Source organism: Oryx dammah, unplaced genomic scaffold (genome assembly GCF_014754425.2).
Source record: "Oryx dammah isolate SB20612 unplaced genomic scaffold, SCBI_Odam_1.1 HiC_scaffold_22, whole genome shotgun sequence".
Classification (NCBI taxonomy): Eukaryota; Metazoa; Chordata; class Mammalia; order Artiodactyla; family Bovidae; genus Oryx; species Oryx dammah.
Genome location: NW_024070206.1, coordinates 47653865 through 47678301, shown reverse-complemented (window position 1 = coordinate 47678301; position 24437 = coordinate 47653865). Strand labels below are relative to the sequence as shown.

Below are 24437 nucleotides of genomic sequence, written 5' to 3'. Positions count from 1 at the left end.
ATCAATCCAAGAAGAAGATATAACAATTATAAATATATATGCACCCAACATAGGAGCACCACAATATGTAAGACAAATGCTAACAAGTATGAAAGAGGAAATTAACAATAACACAACAATAGTGGGAGATTTTAATACCCCATTCACATCTATGGATAGATCAACTAAACAGAAAATTAACAAGGAAACACAAACTTTAAAGGATACAACAGACCAGTTAGACCTAATTGACATCTACAGGACATTTCACCCCAAAACAATGAATTTCACCTTTTTCTCAAGCACACACGGAACCTTCTCCAGGATAGATCACATCCTGGGCCATAAATCTAGCCTTGGTAAATTCAAAACAATTGAAATCATTCAGAGCATCTTTTCTGACCACAATGCAGTAAGATCAGATCTCAATTACAGGTTAAAAAACTATTAAAAGTTCCAACATATGGAGGCTGAACAACATGCTTCTGAATAACCAACAAATCACAGAAGAAATCAAAATATGCATAGAAACGAATGAAAATGAAAACACAACAACCCAAAACCTGTAGGACACTGTAAAAGCAGTGCTAAAAGGAAAGTTCATAGCAATACAGGCATACCTCAAGAAACAAGAAAAAAGTCAAATAAATAATCTAACTCTACACCTAAAGCAAATGAAAAAGGAAGAAATGAAGAACCCCAGGGTTAGTAGAAGGAAAGAAATCTTAAAAATTAGGGCAGAAATAAATGCAAAAGAAACAAAAAAGACCATAGCAAAAATCAACAAACCCAAAAGCTGGTTTTTGAAAGGATAGATAAAACTGACAAACCATTAGCCAGACTCATCAAGAAACAAAGGGAGAAAAATCAAATCAACAAAATTAGAAATGAAAATGGAACGATCACAACAGACAACACAGACATACAAAGGATCATAAGAGACTACTATCAGCAATTATATGCCCATAAAATGGACAACGTGGAAGAAATGGACAAATTCTTAGAAAACTACAACTTTCCAAAACTGAACCAGGAAGAAATAGAAAATCTTAAAAGACTCATCACAAGCATGGAAATTGAAACTGTAATCAGAAATCTTCCAGCAAACAAAAGCCCGGGTCCAGATGACTTCACAACTGAATTCTACCAAAAATTTAGAGAAGAGCTAACACCTATCCTACTCAAACCCTTCCAGAAAATTGCAGAGGAAGGTAAACCTCCCAACTCATTCTATGAGGCCACCATCACCCTAATACCAACCCTGACAAAATGCCACAAAAAAAGAAAACTACAGGCCAATATCACTGATGAACATAGATGCAAAAATCCTTAACAAAATTCTAGCAATCAGAATCCAACAACACATTAAAAATATCATACCCCATGACCAAGTGGGCTTTATCCCAGGCATACAGGGATTCTTCAATATCCACAAATGAATCAATGTAACACACCACATTAACAAATTGAAAAATAAAAGCCATATGATTATCTCAATAGATGCAGAGAAGGCCTTTGACAAGATTCAACATCCATTTATGACAAAAACTCTCCAGAAAGCAGGAATAGAAGGAACATACCTCAACATAATAAAAGCTATATATGACAAACCCACAGCAAACATTATCCTCAATGGTGAAAAAGTGAAAGCATTTCCCCTGAAGTCAGGAACAAGACAAGGGTGCCCACTTTCACCACTACTATTCAACATAGTTTTGGAAGTTTTGGCCACAGCAATCAGAGAAGAAAAAGAAATAAAAGGAATCCAAATTGGAAAAGAAGAAGTAAAACTCTCACTGTTTGCAGATGACATGATCCTCTAAATAGAAAACCCTAAAGACTCCACCACAAAATTACTAGAGCTAATCAATGAATATAGTAAGGTTGCAGAATATAAAATCAACACACAGAAATGCCTTGCGTTCCTATACACTAATAATGAGAAAAAAGAAAGAGAAATTAAGGAAACAATTCCATTCACCATTGCAACGAAAAGAATAAAATACTTAGGAATATATCTACCTAAAGAAACTAAAGACCTATATATAGAAAACTATAAAACACTGATGAAAGAAATCAAAGAGGACACTAATAGATGGAGAAATGTACCATGTTCATGGATCAGAAGAATCAATATAGTGAAAATGAGTATACTACCCAAAGCAATTTATAGATTCAATGCAATCCCTATCAAGCTACCAAAAGTATTTTTCACAGAGCTAGAACAAATAGTTTCAGAATTTGTATGGAAATACAAAAAACCTTGAATAGCCAAAGCAATCTTGAGAAAGAAGAATGGAACTGGAGGAAATCAACCTGCCTGACTTCAGGCTCTACTACAAAGCCACAGTCCTCAAAAGAGTATGGTACTGGCACAAAGGCAGAAATATAGATCAATGGAACAAAATAGAAAGCCCAGAGATAAATCCATGCACCTATGGACACCTTATCTTTGACAAAGGAGGCAAGAATATACAATGGAGTAAAAACAATCTCTTTAAAAGTGGTGCTGGGAAAACTGGTCAACCACTTGTAAAAGAATGAAACTAGAACACTTTCTAATACCATACAGAAAAATAAATTCAAAATGGATTAAAGATCTAAACTTAAGACCAGAAACTATAAAACTTCTATAGGAGAACATAGGCAAAACACTCTCTGACATAAATCACAGCAGGATCCTCTATGACCCACCTCCCAGAATATTGGAAATAAAAGCAAAAATAAACAAATGGGACCTAATTAAAATTAAAAGCTTCTGCACAACAAAGGAAACTATAAGCAAGGTGAAAAGACAGCCTTCTGAATGGGAGAAAATAACAGCAATGAAGCAACTGACAAACAACTAATCTCAAAAATATACAAGCAACTCCTGCAGCTCAATTCCAGAAAAACAAATGACCCAATCAAAAAATGGGCCAAAGAACTAAATAGATATTTCTCCAAAGAAGACATACAGATGGCTAACAAACACATTAAAGGTGCTCAACATCACTCATTATCAGAGAAATGCAAATCAAAACCACAATGAGGTGCCATTTCACACTAGTCAGAATGGCTGCGATCCAAAAGTCTGCAAGCAATAAATGCTGGAAAGGGTGTGGAGAAAAACGAACCCTCTTACACTCTTGGTGGGAATGCAAACTAGTACAGCCACGATGGAGAACAGTGTGGAGATTCCTTAAAAAACTGCAAATAGAACTGCCTTATGACCCAGCAATACCACTGCTGGGCATACACATCGAGGAAACCAGAATTGAAAGAGACACGTGTACCCCAATGTTCATCACAGCACTGTTTATAATAGCCAGGACATGGAAGCAACCTAGATGTCCATCAGCAGATGAATGGATAAGACAGCTGTAGTACATATACACAATGGAGTATTACTCAGCCATTAAAAAGAATATATTTGAATCAGTTCTAATGAGGTGGAAGAAACTGGAGCTGATTATACAGAGTGAATTAAGCCAGAAAGAAAAACACCAATACAGTATACTAACACATATAAATGGAATTTAGAAAGATGGTAATGATAACCCTGTATGCGAGACAGCAAAATAGACAGAGATGTATAGAACAGTCTTTTGGACTCTGTGGGAGAGAGAGAGGGTGGAATGATTTGGGAGAATGGCATTGAAACATGTATAATATCATATACGAAATGAATCGCCAGTCCAGGTTTGATGCAGATACTGAATGCTTGGGGCTGGTGCACTGAGACGACCCAGAGGGATGGTACGGGGAGGGAGGAGGGAGGGGGGGTTCAGGATGGGGAACATGTGTATACCTGTGGTGGACCCATGTTGACGTATGGTAAAACCAATACAATATTGTAAAGTAATTAACCTCCAACTAAAATAAATAAATATATATTAAAAAAAGAAAGAAAGAAAGCTAAGTGCCAAAGAACTGATGCTTTTGAACTGTTGAAGAGTTCCTTGGACTGCAAGGGGATCCAACCAGTCCATCCTAAAGGATAACAGTCCTGGGTGTTCATTGGAAGGACTGATGTTGAAGCTGAGACTCCAATCCTTTGGCCACCTGATGGGAAGAGCTGACTCATCTGAAAAGACCCTGATCCTGGGAAAGATTGAGGGTAGGAGAAGAAGGGGACGACAGAGGATGAGATGGCTGGATGGCATCACCGACTCAATGGACATGAGTTTGGGTGAGCTCCAGGCGTTTGTGGACAGGGAGGCCTGGCGTGCTGCAGTTCATGGGGTCACAAAGAGTCGGACACGACTGAGCACCTGAACTGAACTGAACTGATTGCAGGGATGCAAGGATTTTTCAATATATGCAAATTAACCAAAGTGATCCACCTCATTAACAAAGTGAAGAATAAAAACCATGTAATCATTTCAATAGATGCAGAAAAAGCTTTTTACAAAATTCAACCCGTTATGGTAAAAATTCTCCAGAATGTGAGCAAAGAAGGAACCTACCTCTATGTAATAAATGCCATATATGACAAAGCTACATCAAATATCATTGTCACTGGTAAAAAACTGAAAGCATTTCCTCGAAGAACAAGACAAGGGTGTCCACTCTCACCACTTTTATTCAACACAGATTTGAAGTCCTAGCCACAATCATCAGAGAAGAATAAGAAATAAAAGAAATCCAAACTGGGAAAGAAGTAAAACTGTCACTGTTTGCTGAAGACATAATACTATACATAGAAATCCCAAAGATGTCATCAGAAAGTGACTAGAGCTCATCAATAAATTTAGTAAAGTTGTAGAATACAAAATTAATACACAGAAATCTCTTGCATTCCTGTACATTAACAATGAAAGATTAGAAAGAGAAATTAAGGAAACAATTCCATTTACCACTGCAACAAAAAAATATAAAATACCTAGGAATAAATCTACCTAGGAGGCAAAAGACTGTAAACAGAAAACTGTTAAGATACTGATAAAAGAAATCAAAGACAACAGAAACAGATAGAAAGATACTATGTTCCTGGATTACAAGACTCAATATTGTGAAAACGACTATAGTAGCCAAGGTAATTTACAGATTCAATGCAACTGCTATAAAATTACCAATGACATTTTTCACAGATAAGAACAAAAAATTTTACAGCTTATCTGGAAACACAAAGACCCTGAAAAGCAAAACAATCTTGAGAAAGAAAACTGGAGCTGGAGGAACAGTAAAAATAAATAAATAAATAAAACCTAGACAGTATATTACCCCACTCCAGTACTATTGCCTGTAAAGTCCATGGATGGAGGAGCCTGGTAGGCTGCAGTCCATGGGGTCGTGAAGCGTCAGACATGACTGAGCGACTTCCCTTTCACTTTGCACTTTCATGCATTGGAGAAGGAAATGGCAACCCACTCCAGTGTTCTTGCCTGGAGAATCCCAGGGACGGGGGAGCCTGGTGGGCTGCCGTCTATGGGGTCGCACAGAGTCGGACATGACTGAAATGACTTAGCAGCAGCAGACAGTATATTAAAAAGCAGAGACATTATCAGAAAAAAGAAAAAGAAAGAAAGATGTATGGTACTGGCACAAAACAAGTGATCAATGGAATAGGATAAAAAACCCAGAGATAAACCAGCGTACCTATGGTCACCTAATCTATGACAAGGGAGGCAATACTATACAATGGACAAAAGACAGTGTCTTCAATAAGTGGTGCTGAGAAAACTGGACAGCAGCATGTAAAAGAATGAAGTTAGAACACTACCTAACACCATACACAAAAATAAACTCAAATGGATTAAAGACCTAAATATAAAGCCAGATACTATAAAACTCTTAGAGGAAAACATAAGTAGAACACACTTCGACAGAAATCATAGCAAGATCTTTTGGGACTCATCTCCTAGAGTACTGAAAATAAAAACAAAAATAAACAAATGGGACCTAATTAAACTTAAAAGCTTTTACACAGCAAAGGAAATAAAAAAACAAGATGAAAAAAACAACCCTCAGAATGGGACAAAATATGTATAAATGAAGCAACTGACAGATTAATCTCCACAATATACAAACAGCTCATGCCGCTCAATACCAAAAAAAAACAGGGGAGGAAGACCTAAATAGACATTTCTCATACAGGTAGCCAACAAACACAAGAAAAGATGCTCAACATCACTAATTCCTAGAGAAATGCAAAAACTACCATGAGGTATCATGTCACAGTAGTCAGAACAGCCATCATCAAAAAATGTACTCTGGAGAGGGTGTGGAGAAAAGAGAACCCTCTTGCACTGTTGGTGGGAATGTGAACTGATACAGCTACTATGGAGAACAAGATGGAAGTTCCTTAAAAAACTAAAAATAGAACTACCATATAAGCCAGCAGTCCCACTACTGGGCATATACCCAGAGAAAACCATGATTGAAAAAGATATACGTACCCCAATGTTCACTGCAGCACTATTTACAACAGCCAGGACATGGAAGCAACCTAAATGTCCATCAACAGAAAAATGGACAAAGAAGATGTGGTACATATATACAGTGGAATATTAGTCATAAAAAGGAACAGAATTATGTAATCTGCAGAGATGTGGATGGACCCAAAGACTGTCATACAGACTAAAGTAAATCACAGAGGAAAACAAATATCATATCTCAATGAAGAATCAAGAAAAATGGTAAAGGAGGTCTTACTTGCAAAGCAGAAACAGAGACACATACAAAGAGAACAAATGTATGGATACCAACAGGGAACGGGGGGGGGGGGGGTGGGACGAGTTGGGAGCATGGCACTGATATATAGTCACCACTATGTATAAATTAGATAACTAATGAGAGCCTACTACATGGAACAGGGAGCCTAACTTGGTGCTCTGTGGGGACCTATATGGGAAAGAAATACAAACAAGAGAGGATATGTGTATATGTATGGCTGATTTACTTTACTATAGAGCAGAAACTGATATAGCAGTGTAAAGCAACTAGCAATAACAATGATTAATTTTTTTTTTACATAAGAAAACAAGCTACCAAGAAGACCCAGAGTAGAGGTTGAAGAGACTCATAAAGGAGTTCTGGGTAACTTTTTAAAATGCACTACACAGGTAGTCTTCTGTTAGTGTGTTCTCTCGTAGGTGTTAACAAGGTCTTTCAAACATTATAAAGTCTATTCAAACATACCCTCAAAGCTGAAAGGGCAAGTTGTCAATTGCAATGGAAAGACTAAGACTAAAAGTGTGTGTAGGTGAGCAGGCAAATCCAAAGACTTCTACATTAAATAATTTTCTTACCTAGGTACACATTGGATATATTGATACATTCTTACTATCTTTAAAAACCCTGTATAACTGTATGTATGATGTGCCTCTGTGTGTGTGTGTTAGTTGTTTAGTCATGTCCAACTCTTTGCGACACCATGGTCTGTCCATGGAACTTTCTAGGCAACAATGCTGGAGTGGGTTGCCATTTTCTTCTCCAGGGGATCCTCCCAACCCAGGAATTAAACCAGGATCTCCTGAATTGCAGGCAGATTCTTTACTGTCTGAGCTACCAGGGAAACCCTATTTAACAGTACAGTGAAAGTCACTCAGTCATGTCCGTCTCTTTTCAACCCCATGGACTATACAGTCCGTGGAATTCTCTAGGACAGAATACTGGAGTGGGTAGCCTGTCCCTTCTCCAGCGGATCTTCCCAACCCAGGAATCAAACTGGGGTCTCCTGAACTGCAGGCGGATTCTTTACCTACTGAGCTATCAGGGAGGCCCTATTTAACTGTAAAAGGGTTACATAAATTTTTAAACCATTATTATCTTTATATTACCAACGGAAAATTTCTTAGCAGATTTTCCTGAGATTAAGAGGATTTTCACTGAATATTATGTAATGTATGTAAGTAATGACGCCATAAGCATTTAAACTGGGAACGGTAAAGGACTGCTACAAGCTCATGAGCAGTATAAGATTAAAGACCAAATGTTTTAAAAGTTTCTAAGCCTGGCAATAAACAGATAAATATCTAGCAACCATATCTGCAAAAGCTTACTTTATAAGCCCAAGACAAAATGTATGAAATGGTTGTTAAGAATCAAAACTCTCAATATTTATGTATTATGTTAAAGATCAAAAAAAGGTTATACTATACTATTAAAGAAGTAGTTTATAAAGTTTATTTTCTTTCCCTTTCAACTGAAAGAGATTCAACATCTAGCAGATCTTCTTAGTCTCCAAGAAACTGGGTACAGTGAGGTCATAATACCACTTTCAGTGAATATCCTTAAATGTACCTTCAGAAACAGCAGAAGGCTTCCCTTTCTTCTCTCCTTTTCCTTATCCTTCTACTGAATAGTTTAGCTAAACTTAACTAAGTAAAAAATCAGTACATTTGGCAGGATGTTAGTTTAACAAATGATTTAGATGCCTTCGGATGGACCTGGAAAAGAAATTTAAGCATAGAGGACATGGAGGGTAGGGGTGATGCCAAATGATTCAAATGATCAAGTGAACATATTACTTTCTTTTAACACTAATGGCACCTTCGCAGATGGACACAGGAGCCTGGCGGGCCATGGTCCACAGGGTCACAAAGAGTCGGACACGACTGAAGTGACTAAGCAGACACAAAAATTCCAGGTGACAAATCAGAAGATGCTCAGTGGATTAAGTCCACTTGGGAAATTAAGCCAAACCAAAGCATTTTAAGCCAAATTAAAGCATTTTGTAAAGAGCTTCCCTGGTGGCTCAGACAGTAAAATATCTGCCTGCAATGTAGGAGACCCAGGTTTGATCCCTGGGTCGGGAAGATCCATGGAGAAGGGAATAGCAACCCAGTATTTCCTGGGTTGCTACATATATACTAAAGTATTCTTGCCTGGAGAATTCCATGGACAGAGGAACCTGGCAGGCTACAGTCCATGGGGTAACAAAGAGTTGGACACAACTGAGTGACTAACACAACCGAGTAACTAACACACACACACATCAAGGCAGAAGAAAACAGTACAGCAGGATCACCCTCAGACGTCAGCAGAGGCCCCAGCAGCAGCTGCTGCTGATGTTCCAGCTCCCGGGGCCAAGCCACTACAGAAGCAACTGCCTTGACTTCAGAATCCACATTTGCAAAAATCATCATCAAGAGAAATCTATGGTCCTTTGCCAATTCAACCTAATGATCAATCCATTCTTTAGCTACTTAGAAATCTCATAAGCTAGATTTTCAAAATAAGGACAATTAGTTATTCTAGCCATATCCTGACAGATCTTTCAATTAATTTACACTATTTTCCAAGAAGTACTAATTCACACTGACTCAGGTATACAAAACAGATATTAGCAAATAGCAAGTCCATACTAGGACTATTTCAGGAACAAGAGTTGGGTAGGTGCTACATCACTGCTTAAGAAACATTTGAGGAAGTGAAGGTCTAAAACATCATCTCCCTAAGTCATGAGAACTGTGGTGGCACATGACATGATTTTTAAGGGTACATGGAAAAAAACTTTGCACAGGCATCCTCCTGAGGTCATCCAGAAGACTCATGCTACTTTCTCACCATGAGTGTCAGCAACCCCACACAGAAAAGCGGCTGTGACCCAGCAGTATAAGCAGATGTCTGCACTCTGCTAAAGCACCTGAAACATCCTGAATATCATATTCTTCCACAATCCAAAGATACACAGGAAGTCCAATATCCAGCGAGAGAAGGCCTGGGCTTGTCTCCACTGCAACCCAATTCCCCTTCAAGGAAAGGCCCCAGGACACACAGAGAAAAAGGAGTCATTTTAATTTCATAGAGCTTCTCAGATTTCCTTTTTCTGAGGTGAAGCATCAGCCTAGAGGGAATAGTAGGTGATCTAATATGAGTTATTACAAACACACATACACACAATGATGACTGATTTCATGTACTTCGTTGGTCTGAGTTTATTTGGCCGTAGGCAGGTTATTCCACTGTACTTCTATGGAAATTTCTATTGTCTCACACCTACAGTCTAGTCAGACTGTCTCCTGAAACGGTATCCTAAGGTCAATGAAAATGCATGAGTGTTAAAAAAGATGTTTCCATGAGGGAAACTCCCACTGATAATTCAGAAAGTAAACCACTTATGAAGAAGCCAGGAGGAAAAACCAAGAGGTCTATCTGGCTGTTTCTTAAGAACATTCAACCAGTAAAACTACAGTAAGAGTGATAAATCTTTTTTTCTGTATGGCAAACAAATTTCACCCTCATAGAGACAAAAAGAAACAAACACTTTGGGAAAGGAACAATACTGATTTTGTAATATGTCCATTCTACTATAACATATCATTTTTATCAAAAACTATGTTTAAAACTGGAGGCCACAATGTATCATGCTATGTCTAAAGTATTGTTTCTGCATGGATTTCAATAATAAATAATTCTTTAATAGGTACATTAAGACACCTACACATTACTAAGGAATCAAGCTCTTCTAAATGGAATTACATCTAAATTTTATTCCTGAGATGAAGTTTTTCTGACACCTTATTTCTGAATAGAGAAATTCAGTATTATAAGAGTATCAATTTTTCCCTGTAATTCACATATTAATTCAGTTTCCCAACAAAATAACAGTGAGTTTTCCTTTCAAAACTGAGGAAATATTAAAATGTATCAATACAGAGAATATTCAGAGAAATTCTGAAATGACTACTACTGAAGATTATCCCTCTCCAACATTAAAACATTTTATAATTAATAGTATTCAAAACTAATAAGAATAGTTCAGAAATAATGACAGTTAATATTTACTTAGTACTTCTTAAGCATATTACTGTCTTTAGCAATTTATCATCATAAACTATTCTGTGAGGTAAATATTATATTATTTCATTTTACAGAAAAGGAAACTAAGGCATAAAGAGATTAAATAACTTGCCCAAGGGTACACAAATAATAAGCAAAATTATAGATACTGTTAAGGTGGTTTTGTTGTTTAGTTGCAAAGTCATGTCCAACTCTTTTGCGACCCCATGGACTGCAGCCCACGAGACTCCTCTGTCCATGGGATTTCCCATGCAAGAATACTGGAGTGGGTTGCTATTTCCTTCTTCAGGGGATGTTCTGACTCAGGGATCGAACCCAAGTCCCCTGCATTGGTAGGCGGATTCTTTCCCACTGAGCTACCAGAGAATCTAATAAGCAAAGAGCCAGGTTTTGAACTCAGACAATCTAGTTCTACAGCCTGCCTTCCTAACCACCATCAGCTTATAAAAAGCTTCTAAATTCAATACCATAATTTAAGATTCATGAATTGCAACTGAATAAGCAATAAACAAATATGTGACAATTCAAAAGAAAATGTCAAGTAGGAAAAACAATATTTGCAACATGTAACACACAAAGGGCTAATTTCATTAATCTACTAAGACCTCATACACATTAAGAAGAAAAATGACGACTCAAAAAAGACAAAGAATTTTATGGAGTGTGAATTATACCTCAATTTTAAAAAATGGGCAAAGGATATGAAAAAGCAATTCACAGAAACAAAAACACAAAGAGTAAATGAAAATACTGTAATATGATCACCTTTGTTCATATTTTATAATGTAAAAATGGGCAAAAATTAAGAAGTTTGATAATATCTAGATTATGATCTCTATTATTTCATACCAAAAGGGACTAGAACTTCTTTCAGACTCCAGGTCTGGGGTAGAAAATTCCCCAATGAGCCTGGAATAGTTTGACTACCAGAAAGTAAAGAAGTTACCAATAACTGCTGGTGAAGATAGATCAATTTGAAGGGGTTCCTAATGACCAAAAATGGGAATTTTTTTGAGAATTATAAAGAATAAAAAGAGCAATAGGTTGAAACACTTCAAAACTATTTAAAAGTCATGATAAAACTTAAGAACAAAACTAAAAAAAAAAAACAAATAATCATCACCTTTGCAGTTAACAAGGTACTAATTCATAGAAAGAACAGAATGTCAACAACTTTCTTAAGATGAAGAGTCATCTCTCTGTTCAGGAGAAAAGGTATAGAGAAATAACACCCTTCAGGACTAGCATGTTTTGGGTTTTGTTCTGGCTTTTTTTCCCCCATAATAAACCTCTATCAATATTATCTGTAAATTTTTAAAACCAAATTTAACTTGTCTATCTTAATCATTACCATTATAGCAAAATAGTATATTGCTCTTTTTAATCCCATTAATTGTTCTCTTTCTCAGTATTATGACAAAGTAGAAAAATCGTATAACAAAGCAGCTACAGTATATGCCAAATTGTCTTTTTTTTCTCCCCCTAAAAATAAGGTTCCAGCTTCCAATGACTATTTCCTACCAATAATCACAGCATTCCCATTAGGAGAAGAAATTGCTTACCCGTATTTTCCAAACAGTGAAACTGTTGTCCCTCCCACAGGCACTGCTTTTCCTGGTCCATACACATCCCATATTGTCAGGGCCACTTGGGCATTCCTGGGCAGGTCAGGGTATTTCACAGGCAGTTTAAGCCATTCATTCCAGCTATGAAAATAAGGTAAACAAAAACATAAAGCTAAGGACAGAAAATCAACATAGACATATGTGTATAGCTTTCTTCTAAATTAACAAACCATACAAGAAATTTGATTCAGAGAAAATGTACCAAAGATTAGTTACTGGTACAAAAATTAACATGGCACTTATCTTAATTTTGCTCTAGGCAAGTTCAACTTTAAATACAGAAAAATCTGTATTTTACTTCATTTCACTTTACTGGACTTTGCAGATTCTGCATATTTTACAAGTTGAGGTTTATGACAACCCTGCATCTAGCAAGTCATGGGTACTATTTTTCCAACAACAGCATTTGCTCATTTTGTGTTTCTGTGTCATATTTTGGTTAATTTTTGCAATATTTCAAACATTTTCATTATTAATGTTTTTATGGTGATCTATTGTGATCTTTGATGTTACTACTATGACTCACCAAAGGCTCAGATCACAGGAAGTTTTTAGCAATAAAGTCATTTTTAATTAAGGCACCTATATTGTGTTTTTAGACACAATGTTATTGCATACCAAAGAGACTAATAGGATAGTATAAAGGTAATTTCTATATGCACTGAAAAACCAAAAAAAAGTACTACAATATTTGTTTTATGGTGGTGATCTAAACTCAAACCTGCAGTATCTTCAAGGTATGCCTATAGAACACGTGAAAAAAATTTCTAAAAGACAAAATTCATGAAAAATAATGCTGCTAAGTCCTTTAATCAAGAAACTCAGACATCAAAAATTTGCTGTATAGCCCTGAGTACTATAACCAATATCTCATAATAAACTGTAATGGAAAAGAATACAAAATAATACAGATAAATACATATGTATGATAGAATCACTTTGCTGAATATCAATCATACTTCAATTTTTAAAAAAAGCAGGAACAGACAATATGACTAAGATACAAGGCTGTAATAGCAGTTCCCTGGTGACTCAGTGGTAAAGAATCCACCCCTAAGCAGGAGACATGGGTTTGATCCCTAGGTCAGGCAGATCTCCTGGAGAAGGAAATGGTAATCCATTCCAATATTCTTGCCTGGGGAATACCACAGACAGAGGAGGCTGCCAGCTATAGTCCACGGGGTTGCAAAGAATTGAACATAACTTAGTGACAAAAACAACAACAACAAATAAAAACCTGGGAAAACACTTAAACCTGTTAAAACCAAACTTGTTTTCAACCAAACTATGATTTTTTTTACTGTAAGTATCCTCCAGAACAGCTTTTTATCAAGAAAAGAAAGAAATTAGAATTATTCATGTTATACTCAAAACATGCTATATACGGTGCTATAATATAAAGCAGTATCTCAATAAAGAAGAAGAAACCACCAAAAATTCAAAGAGGTCAAAGGAGACCATCCAGTAACTTTGTAACATGAAGAAGTTACTAGACTGCTCTGGACAAACATATGACAATTTTTTAGGTGAGATTTTTCTTTCACTCAAGTTATTTATTAATATCAATGTTTAACTATTGTTTTTTAATGCTTTCAAAGATTATTGGTACATATACTTTCACTAAGGAATGTTTGCTCTTACTAACAGTAATGACAGTACCACTCTCCCATTTTTTTTTTCATTCTCTATTCACCGCTGCAAATTTTCTCCTGCATTCAAATTTAATACTTGATTTATCTGATCATTTCCACTACCTTAAACAACAGATGGCTTTTAAAATCCCCAAAGAAAACCATGCAAACACACAAAGTAATATCCAGCAGAAACACAGAATTGATTCTCCTGTTTACTCAAAATTATTCTGCTTGCTCAAAATTATTCTCAAAGGGCATATCAGAATTTAGGTCAGATAAACCCACACAGAGTCGGACACGACTGAAGCAACTTAGCAAACCCACATCAGTAAGAATCTAAACAGAATTTTCATAAATTTAAAGAACAAAACATTTACATCCACTATATTATAGGAAAATTAGAGATGGCTATTAATTTAAAGGAAACGCTAAACAACCTGAAATCTTTTTCTTCTACGAAGTTCTTAAAAAAAATAAAACACATGCTTTAAAAAGCCTTTCTTCACTACAGATAAGCTTAGAAAACTAAATTAATTTATTTATTTACTATTCACATGATGGGCCAGACTGAAAAGGTAAATTATAAGCAGTGTTACCTTATGCCAATGAACAAACCACAGAGATTAGTTAACACAGGCTAAGTTAAAAAGAAAAGTCAGTGACACTATCCAAAAATGAGCTGTGAAAATATTCACCTTTATATTCTGTCCTTTGACTAGGAGAAAATAGATAAAGTTGCTCAGTCAAGTCCGACTCTTTGCAACCCCATGGGCTTATATACAGTCCATGGAATTCTCCAGGCCAGAATACTGGAGTGGGTAGCCTTTCCCTTCTCCAGGGGATCTTTCCTACCCAGGGATCGAACCCAGGTCTCCCACATGGTAAGCAGATTCGTTACCAGCTGAGCCACAAGGGAAGCCCAGGAAACACCTAAGAGCAAGTAATCATTTGCTTCAAACCTCATTTGCCTCAAACCTTGATCCATCCAACTCCAGGTCCTCACACCTCTTTAGATTAAAGCAAAAACACTTTAACCTGGTTTACATAATGGGCTTCTGCAGAAGATTTCTTTTTAAGAATGAATCTGCAGCTAAAAAATAGTTTGAAAACTGCTCAAGATACTCTAGAAATTATGGAAAGATGTGGTGAGACATTAAGGAGCTGTGTATTCAAAATTTTGTTCCTCCTTTCCCATTATCCCTTTCTCCTGCCCCAGCTCTGGTTGTGGTGGTTTAGTCGCTAAGTCAGGTCCGACTCTTGAGACTCCATGGACTGTAGCCTGCCAGGCTCCTCTGTCCATGGAATCTTCCAGGCAAGAATACTGGAGTGGGTTGCCATTTCCTTCTCCAGGGGATCTTCCCAACCCAGGGATCAAACTCAGGTCTTATACACTGCAGGCAGGTCCTTTCTCATCTGAGCCACCAGGGGGAAGCCCCAACCCTAATTAGGCCTAAATTCATCTGGCAACTTGCAAATGTTCCCAGATTCAAAGCTCTATTCTGGATGATCTAATTTCCTACCATTAACCCCACTCCCATACATCACTGTACTAATTCTCTAGTCTGATTAATACATTCCAAAATCCTAACTTTCTAATTTTAAAATTGTAGGTCTATGTATAAAACCATTTCAAATCTTACACATGACAAAACAGAATATAAATTTTTAAAAAAGTTTAAACCACTGGCAATGCAAAAGAATATTCATATTTCATATATATGCAACATAAACATTTGCAGCATTTCATGCCTAAAATTGATGATTTTGCCCTAAGTGTAAAGGAAGTACAGGTTCCCTCACTATGGGCTCTTTTATTACAGGACAAGATAGAATAGAATACGATAGAAGAGACTCAATTTTGAATGAATTCTTCATTATCTGAACTCGTACGACTATTAGAAACTCTGAAATCAGATTTAGACAACTCAGAATTTCATCCTACCCAAAAATACTTTCTCAACTAAGGAAATGCAAAAATTAAGATAGCAAGAGATTCTTTCATAGTATAATTTATTTTCCCCACAGAATACATAATTCTTCTTTTAAGTAACTGCTTATAGAAAACAATGGCTGTAAAGTTTGCCTTTATTTATTTTAAAAGTATAGTTTTTGTACTGATGGATTGGTAAAAAATTCAACTGTTAAATACTAAAGAGCAGGATGCACAAAATCTGCAAGTGTTTCTCCTAAACCCAAAGTGTATGTATATTTAAAAGAAAACAAAAGCCTCATTACCTAACATGAGTTATTTTCTCAATCTATTTTATTCACAACTGTTTTAAACTTTTTTAATAACAATAATAATAAAAGCCATTCTAGGTATTTTAGAGTACTTTCTTAGCTTCACAATTTAAAAAATATAAATTAAAAATCTCCAATCTCCATTTGAGAGAGCAGATATGAAACTTTTTAAATCCTTGAAAATACATAAACAATGCAGAGAGGAGTTGGTAAATGGAAGGAAGAGGAGAAAGATGCTAACTTCCTTATAACTGAGAATTTGCTTTTGCTCTATTTTATTGCCGAGGCATGGTACAGACCATCATACAATTTTCCTCAAAAAAGTGGAATTCACCATAAATGTTGACTTTATAGACCTAAACCTAAATTTCTGGTTCTAAGTCTTTTGGGGGTCACAAGCCACCTCAAAAAGTATAATAAAAGCTTTGAGTTGTCCCTGTAAAAACACATGAGACACAAAACATTCTGCATAGAATTTCAAGGTCTTGTAGATTTCGTGATTCCAGCTTAAGAACCTCTGATACAATTTAGGAGTTTGGATGGATTGTTTTAGGTGCAATAATGGTACTGTAGCTGTGTTAGAGACATACAGAAATATTTAAGATGATACAATATTGAAATTTGCTTCAAAATAACAGTGAAATAAAAACAGTGACCTTGAGGTAGTAATTAACGAAGCTAGGAAACAGGGAGCTGGAAGTTCATTACATTATTCTCTACTTCTACAGGTTTGAAATTTTCTGAAATAACAAGTACAAGTGCATTAACATATTTGCACACATATGTGTGTGTTTGTGTATGCAGCCACAAAAAGACTACTAAAAAAAAAAAAAACACATCATTAAAATAGTTGGTTTCCATGCAGACAGATCATCAGAGCTTAGGTTTCTGAACTCTCTAGAAAACTTTTCCCAGTCTGCTGGGCCACACTTGGTTAAAAAAGAAGTGGGGAGAGGGCTGCACCCTCAACAGCACAGCTTGAGAGTCCATGTGGCCATCCCCTGTCCTCCATGAATATGAAAGGTATAAATTCCTTCCTAGAGAGGCACACAACCTGCTTACCCTGTACCAAGCCTACCAAAGTACTGAATAATACTCACGGATCAAACATTAAAACTACCATTCACTCTATCAAAAAAGAAGTGTCAAGAGATTTTATTAAGGACCTACAAGAAAAACAGGAACTTCATATTCACTACATTTACCTTGAATACCAACAATGGCCTGCTAATATACCATGATTAATAAACCAAGAACTTTTAAAAATAAAGTTATTTAAGATAAACATCTGATCTAGATGACAATACATCTCTCTCTCTCTAAAGATCTGAATTTCAAGTATCAGTTGAAACATCTGACTATCCAGTAGTATTTCTGTGTTCAAGGGCATAGAATGGGAACAAATGTAGAGATGTGTTTTTGGCTTGGGTCATTCTGTGAATCAGTCATATCAGTTCTTATTCATATAAAAATATTTCAATGTACTCAATACAAACATAAATTCACTTCCACCTCAATTAGTTATAATAATGCTATGTATAACAACTTTATCTGAGTAGGTTCCTACTTGATCTACAGTTATAGGTACTAACTAATTTTAATTCCTTTGTTATCCCTTCCAAATAATACTTTCAATATATATAAAAAATAATTGGAGAATAGTTAGGAACCCACCGTATGCAAGAAAACAACTTACTTCCATCTTGTACTAAATGCCTTGTAGGAGGTTCTTACTGGCAAAGCCAAAGGCTTCCCTTCTGCAAAAACTTGGCAAGTAACATAGAGGTCTGAACATGTTTCTTGATACAGTCCTGAAAACTTCAACATTGGGTCTTCTAGAACGGCTTTGTAACTCTTTTGTTCTCTCTTCCCTTCCAAACTTCCTCTGAAAGCATAAAATAACATTTAGACACATTTTTTAAAAACAAACCTAACAAATACTAAGAAGATTTTATAGTTATGTTGTAGTAAACTTAAGCTACCTCAACATTTTCCTATAGAGGAAACTAAAGTCTAGAGGTCTCTTAAAATCCTAGCATACCAAAGATCATTCCTATTTTCATTAGCATACTTCTCTATTTCAGGCTTCTTAATTTTAAACCTTGTCATCAACTGCTGGATCTATCTTTGAGATGTCACCAATTCTCCAAGCATTAATTTTTTTAATTTCAAGTTGACCACTTAGCCAAAGCCTTTGACTGTGTGGATCACAATAAACTGTGGAAAATTCTGAAAGAGATGGGAATACCAGACCACCTGACCTGCCTCTTGAGAAACCTATATGCAGGTCAGGAAGCAAGAGTTAGAACTGGACATGGAACAACAGACTGGTTCCAAATAGGAAAAGGAGTACATCAAGGCTGTATATTGTCACCCTGCTTATTGAACTTCTATGCAGAGTACACCATGAGAAATGCTGGGCTGGAAGAAGCACAAACTGGAATCAAGACTGCCGGGAGAAATATCAATAACCTCAGATACGCAGATGGCACCACCCTTAAGGCAGAAAGTGAAGAGGAACTAAAAAGCCTCTAGAAGAAAGTGAAAGTGGAGAGTGAAAAATTTGACTTAAAGCTCAACATTCAGAAAACGAAGATCACAGCATCCGGTCCCATCACTTCATGGGAAATAGATGGAGAAACAGTGGAAACAGTGTCAGACTTTATTTTTGGGGGCTCCAAAATCACTGCAGATGGTGACTGCAGCCATGAAATTTAAAGATGCTTACTCCTTGGAAGGAAAGTTATGACCAACTTAGGTAGCATATTGAAAAGCAGAGACATTACTTTGCCAACAAAGGTCCGTCTAGTCAAGGCTATGTTTTTTCCAGTGGTCATGTATGGATGTGAAAGTTGGACTGTGAAGAAAGCTGAGCACCAAATAATTGATGCTTTTGAACTGTGGAGTTGGAGAAGACTCTTGAGAGTCCCTTGGACTGCAAGGAGATCCAACCAGTCTATTATGAAGGAGATCAGCCCTGGGATTTCTTTGGAGGGAATGATGCTGAAGCTGAAACTCCAATACTCTGGCCACCTCATGCAAAGAATTGACTCACTGGAAAAGACTCTGATGCTGGGAGGGATTGGGGGCAGGAGGAGAAGGGGATGACAGAGGATGAGATGGCTGGATGGCATCACTGACTCGATGGATGTGAGTATGAGTGAACTCCGGGAGTTGGTGATGGACAGGGAGGCCTGGCGTGCTGCGATTCATGGGGTCACAAGGAGTTGGACACGACTGAGCGACTAAACTGACTGACTGACCACTTATTCCCATATTCTTTCAACAACATTTATTGTACTCAGCATAAAGGATCAGCAATGAAAGACAAGATAAATAATATAGTGTTACAAGAAAATATTAAGTCCTTGCTCTTGGGAGAAAACTTACTGTTAACTGCATACTTTTTTATACTTTCAATTTATTTTTTTACTATGTAGATGTATTATCTAGCCCATTTTTTAAATTAAGAAATACGGTGTTTTAAGTCATAAAAATATGCATAAGATTATAGAAGAGATAGGAATATTGCTTGGAAATTAAGATTACACCATATACTGTGCCAGGTATTTTATAGAGACTTTCCTACTTACTTCCCACCATCTTACCATTTTATAAATCATGAAGCAGAGACTCAGAGATAGAATTTATTATTGAGGATCACAAAATAAGTAACAGAGCAGACAATAAAAACCAGAACAGAGGATGCCAAAGCCAGTATTTTTCTAATTACAGAAAAATACATCAAAACGTCTCAGGAACACCTTGGAGGCAGGGGCTCTTAACCCAGTTAGATGCCTGAAATGAGCCTAAACAATACACAGGAGATGAAGAGCTACAGGCAGGATGTCATCCCAGAATTAAAGTAAACCATATAAAGGCAAAAAGGTCAGACTGTGTGTCTGGGGAACTAAAAGTTGGTACAGCTAAAGCATAAAGCTCATGTGGAGAAGAAGCTAGAGATGAGAATCAAGGGGAGGCGGACAATGAAGCTAAAAAGTAGCCACCACATTCAGTTCAGTGCCTGTAACAAAATGAACATTCAAAAATCTGTTAATCGAACAATTTGAAGTGAGAGTACTATGATCACATTTGTGTTTATGATACTTTGGCAGGAGTGTAAGAATGTAATGGAGAGATGGGATTGAAAGCAAGGTCAGTTGGAAGACTTTCTATCAAAATTAAAAGGAAAAGGATAGATTAAGACTAGGGCAGTGGGCTTTCCAGAGGACATGGATCAAAGATACTGAGAAGGTAGATTCAAGGCTACTTGTGAATAATGAAACAGAGGTGAGAGACGGGTGTCTGTATGCCTCCTTAAGATTCATTTTCTGTCTTAACCAATTCAGTGAATAATGCTAACAGTCACCAAAATAGAGTGAGAGAAGAGTAACATTAAAAGGGCAGGCTAATGATGTGCTCCGTTTTGGACAAGTTACTTCTAAAGTGCAAATTATTAACATGATAGAAAGAGATGAAAAGACCTGGGGAAAACAGAATTTTAAAATTTACTATTCTTTGATTTTATGATCCTAAATTGATACTTCCTCCCCTCCACAAAATCAGTTTCAGAAAATAAAAGGTGGTTAGGATGAAATTTTCCTCAAAATACTCAATGCATCTGTTAATAAGGGACCAGTTTTCCTTAAATTTTTTTCATTTTTCCTTTTAATGTCTAAAAGTTTCAAACAAATAAAAAATGCATTCATATACCCAAGAAACACTGAGAGGAATGGGACTGAAGGAAAGTCCTTTACCAGATGATGGCAACACAGGTCCTATACAAGCATCTATCTGTAAAAACTACTTTAAATAGGTGTGTCAAGCATTACAAAGGTGCAGTTTGGTTGTTGATATATTATTCTTACTGCCACCACAAAATCAAAAGTAAAGGACTTACCAGAGTCTTAAGGAAGTAACTTTCAGAAACAATCATTCAAGGGAGCATCTAACGACTGAGAAAATGTAAGTGTGCAGCCCTTTGCCTAAGGTACATTAGTTGAATACTGACTAAAATATGGTGAATGATGTTAGATTAATAACGTGATAATTTACGATCGTTTTCACACGTGAAAATGTATCTGCTGCTAAGTCACTTCAGTCCTGTCCGACTCTGTGCGACCCCATAGACGGCAGCCCACCAGGCTCCCCTGTCCCTGGGATTCTCCAGGCAAGAACACTGGAGTGAGTTGCCATTTCCTTCTCCAACGCATGAAAGTGAAAAGTGAAAGTGAAGTTGCTCAGTCGTGTCCAACTCCTAGGGACCCCATAGACTGCAGCCCACCAGGCTCCTCCGTCCATGGGATTTTCCAGGCAAGAGTACTGGAGTGGGTTACCATTGCCTTCTCCAGAAAATGTATCTAAGAGACTGCTAATGAACATAATTTCCAACTTGGTCCTAGCTGTTCCCCATCTCGGTTCCATTAGTGTCGTCTCAAGACGTCATGTCCTGGACTTCAACTGTGATGCCTCAAGACTTTTCTGCAAAGATCTCTTCTCATATATTCTAGTCCCTTTACAACCGGAACCTTCCTCACCTTTGACTGACTTCCAGCTTCAGTAGCTAAACAATAATAACTGACTGTTCCTCACATTCAATCTAAGCCTCTCTCACCTCTCATGTTTTTAGTACTATATCCAATTCTCAGCTACTTTATCTGCCTCTCCGTAATTTCTTCAGTTTCCATTCCACCTTCCAGTCCCGTTTTAAAGTAATATCTTCCAGTTATAACGGCAGGACGACGATTTAACCAAGACTTGATTTCTCTGTAATATGAGACAGTAATAATCCCACAAACGGTTGCTGTGAATAGCAAAACGCTTTCTAGAAAACAAACCCTGCGGAATTTACAGACTTACTCCTACCGCTGTCTTTCGCACGAGATCGCGCCCTCGGCCTGCCTGCACGGCCCGTCTCCGACCTCCAGTCCACCTCCGCTGCCCCGGCTGCAACCCTGCCGGCCGTGGCCAGGCCGACCCTCAAGCTAAGAACCATCTTCCCTCCCCAACCCGCAGGCCCCTGCCGCCCCGCCTCAGCCTCGGCAATCCCCGTCCCCGTCCCCGGACTCGCTCACATTTTAAGCTGCACGTTGATGTCCAGGTCACAGCTGTAGACATAGTGAAACTTCTCCGCTTCCCCCATGGGACCACCAAGTAACAAGTACACCTAAGGCCGAGAGCAGGGCGCTGGGAAGAGGCTGGGGCTGAACTCGCAGAACAGCACCACATAGGCGCTTCCGCTTCCGCCTCTAGGACCTGGCGCCGCCAATCCCTGACCGGAGCGCGACCAGAACTCCCCGCCCCGCCCAAGCGTTCTTCTGCGCATGTGCAATGACACTCGCCATCTTGCTTGAGTGCAGAGGATTCCGGAAGCGGAGTGTACTTGGTTACATTCCAGACTTCCTGTATTCGCGTGGTTTTGTTTTCGATATTTTGTTTTAAGAAAGTAAGAAACTGTCTTGTGATTCCGATCTATTCTGAAGTCAGACCAAAAGGAAATTCAGTTCAAAAAGAAGTGTAACAACTTTCACTGCCTGGAGGGCATCCAAGGAATAAGCACAAGAATTAGAGATTTACCAAGTGTAAATTTCAGTGGCCGTTCCAAAACCTGTAGTTTAATCACGTATTTGCTCTCTCAAGCAAAGATTTCCTCTTTCTGTTCTAAAGAGTGGAGAAAGGACTAAGCAAAGATCAAGGAAATCTGGCTTTCAGTTTTGGTCTGACAAATAATATACGCTAGTTTGATTAGAGCGCTTGTATGCTTTGTTTACCGCAGGTTGTACTCAGACCCAATGTAAGCTTGAAGACCTATGGAACCTAGAAACATCCAGTAACAAGTCTAGGACTCAGAATTCTGACCTCTAAACTCCTGCAAAGAGTCGGACACGACTGAGCGACTGAACTGAAACTCCTACAATGTTTATTTTTAGTATATAAAACTGTGATTTTTAGTATATAAAACTGTAATGGAACTGTAATCACTTCCAGGTAGAACCAAAGCTCTTGGCAAGAGCAATGTGTCCCTAGGTGCCTAACGGACTTCTCTGGTTGGTCGGATGGTAAAGAATCCGACTGCGATGCAGGAGACCCGGTTGGATCCCTGGGTTGAGAAGATCCCCTGGAGAAGGAAATGGCAACCCACTCCAGTATTCTTGCCTGGGAAATTCCATGGACAGAGGACCCTGGTAGGCTACAGTCCATGGGGTCTGCAAGAGTCAGAAATGACTGAGTAAGCACTTGATGCCTAATTGTTGAGTGTAATAATTGCTATTCATTATTGTTAGTGATGAGCTTCCCTGGTGGCTCAGATGGTAAAGCGTCTGCCTGCAATACGGGAGACCTGGGTTCCATCCCTGGGTTGGGAATATCTCCTGGAGAAGGAAATGGCAACCCACTCCAGTATTTCCTGCCTGGAGAATCCCAGGGACTGGGGAGCCTGGTAGGCTACAGTCCATGGGGTCGCAGAGTCGTACATGACTGAGCGACTTCACTTCACTTCTTCATTGTTAGTGACATTGAATAAAAATCTCTACATGTTTATTTTTAAGTGTTATATTGTAAAAGAGACAATGTTAGAGTATGTATAATTTATTATAATTTAGGGGAGAAGAAAAAGTTTTCAAGGAAAGATTGAAAGGCTTGTAGCCATTTAACTTGGAAAGCCAAAAAATGACTAATGTATACTGTTTGGTCAAAAGTAAGTTTTTAAAAACATTTGTGGAAGCAACAGTAGGGAAAAACATAAATTAGTCTCTTATAAGGTACAGTTACAACAAAAAGCAGACTTGACTTGTTCCTAAGTATTAACATAACTACTACCAATGGTTGGAACTGACAGGAAATGTAATTTTAGGAAGTAATGAAACTTGAACTTTCTAATCAACAGAGCTCCCAATGGTAAAACAAACAGTTACAAGTCCCCTGTCTATGGGATAATTCCAGCGGTGGCTGTTAGGTCTAAGGTGAAATAGATTGCTCAAACTTGAATAAAATATTGACAATTTGTAAAGAACTAAATTTTCTGCTGACTTAAGTTGCTTTTTTACAATGTTATTTAATGTATAAACCTGTATAAACTTCATATATACACAAATATATTTCTTATAAAATTTTAAAAACCAAGTTTACAAGTTAGATATAAAAACTTCAAATTAACAATGTTAATGCAGTACATAGCCTTTTTGCTGAAACCCTATTGCCTACAGAATGAATATGGAATTGCCTACTCTTA

The 24437-nt window shown here is 37.5% G+C and overlaps 1 protein-coding gene across 1 annotated transcript in view; it reads right to left on the bottom strand.

Annotated features, from left to right (window-relative positions):
* PIK3C3 (phosphatidylinositol 3-kinase catalytic subunit type 3) overlaps nt 1-22466 on the bottom strand; it is a 166074-nt gene extending 143608 nt beyond the window's left edge. Inside the window, exons 1-3 of the mRNA XM_040264327.1 lie at nt 22282-22466; nt 17904-18092; nt 12270-12413 (exon numbers count right to left, since the gene is read on the bottom strand). Of these exons, the coding sequence (XP_040120261.1) occupies nt 12270-12413; nt 17904-18092; nt 22282-22349 (401 nt within the window). The 5' untranslated portion in view covers nt 22350-22466. The remainder of the gene's footprint in view (nt 1-12269; nt 12414-17903; nt 18093-22281) is intronic.
* Between the last annotated feature and the right edge of the window lie 1971 nt (nt 22467-24437).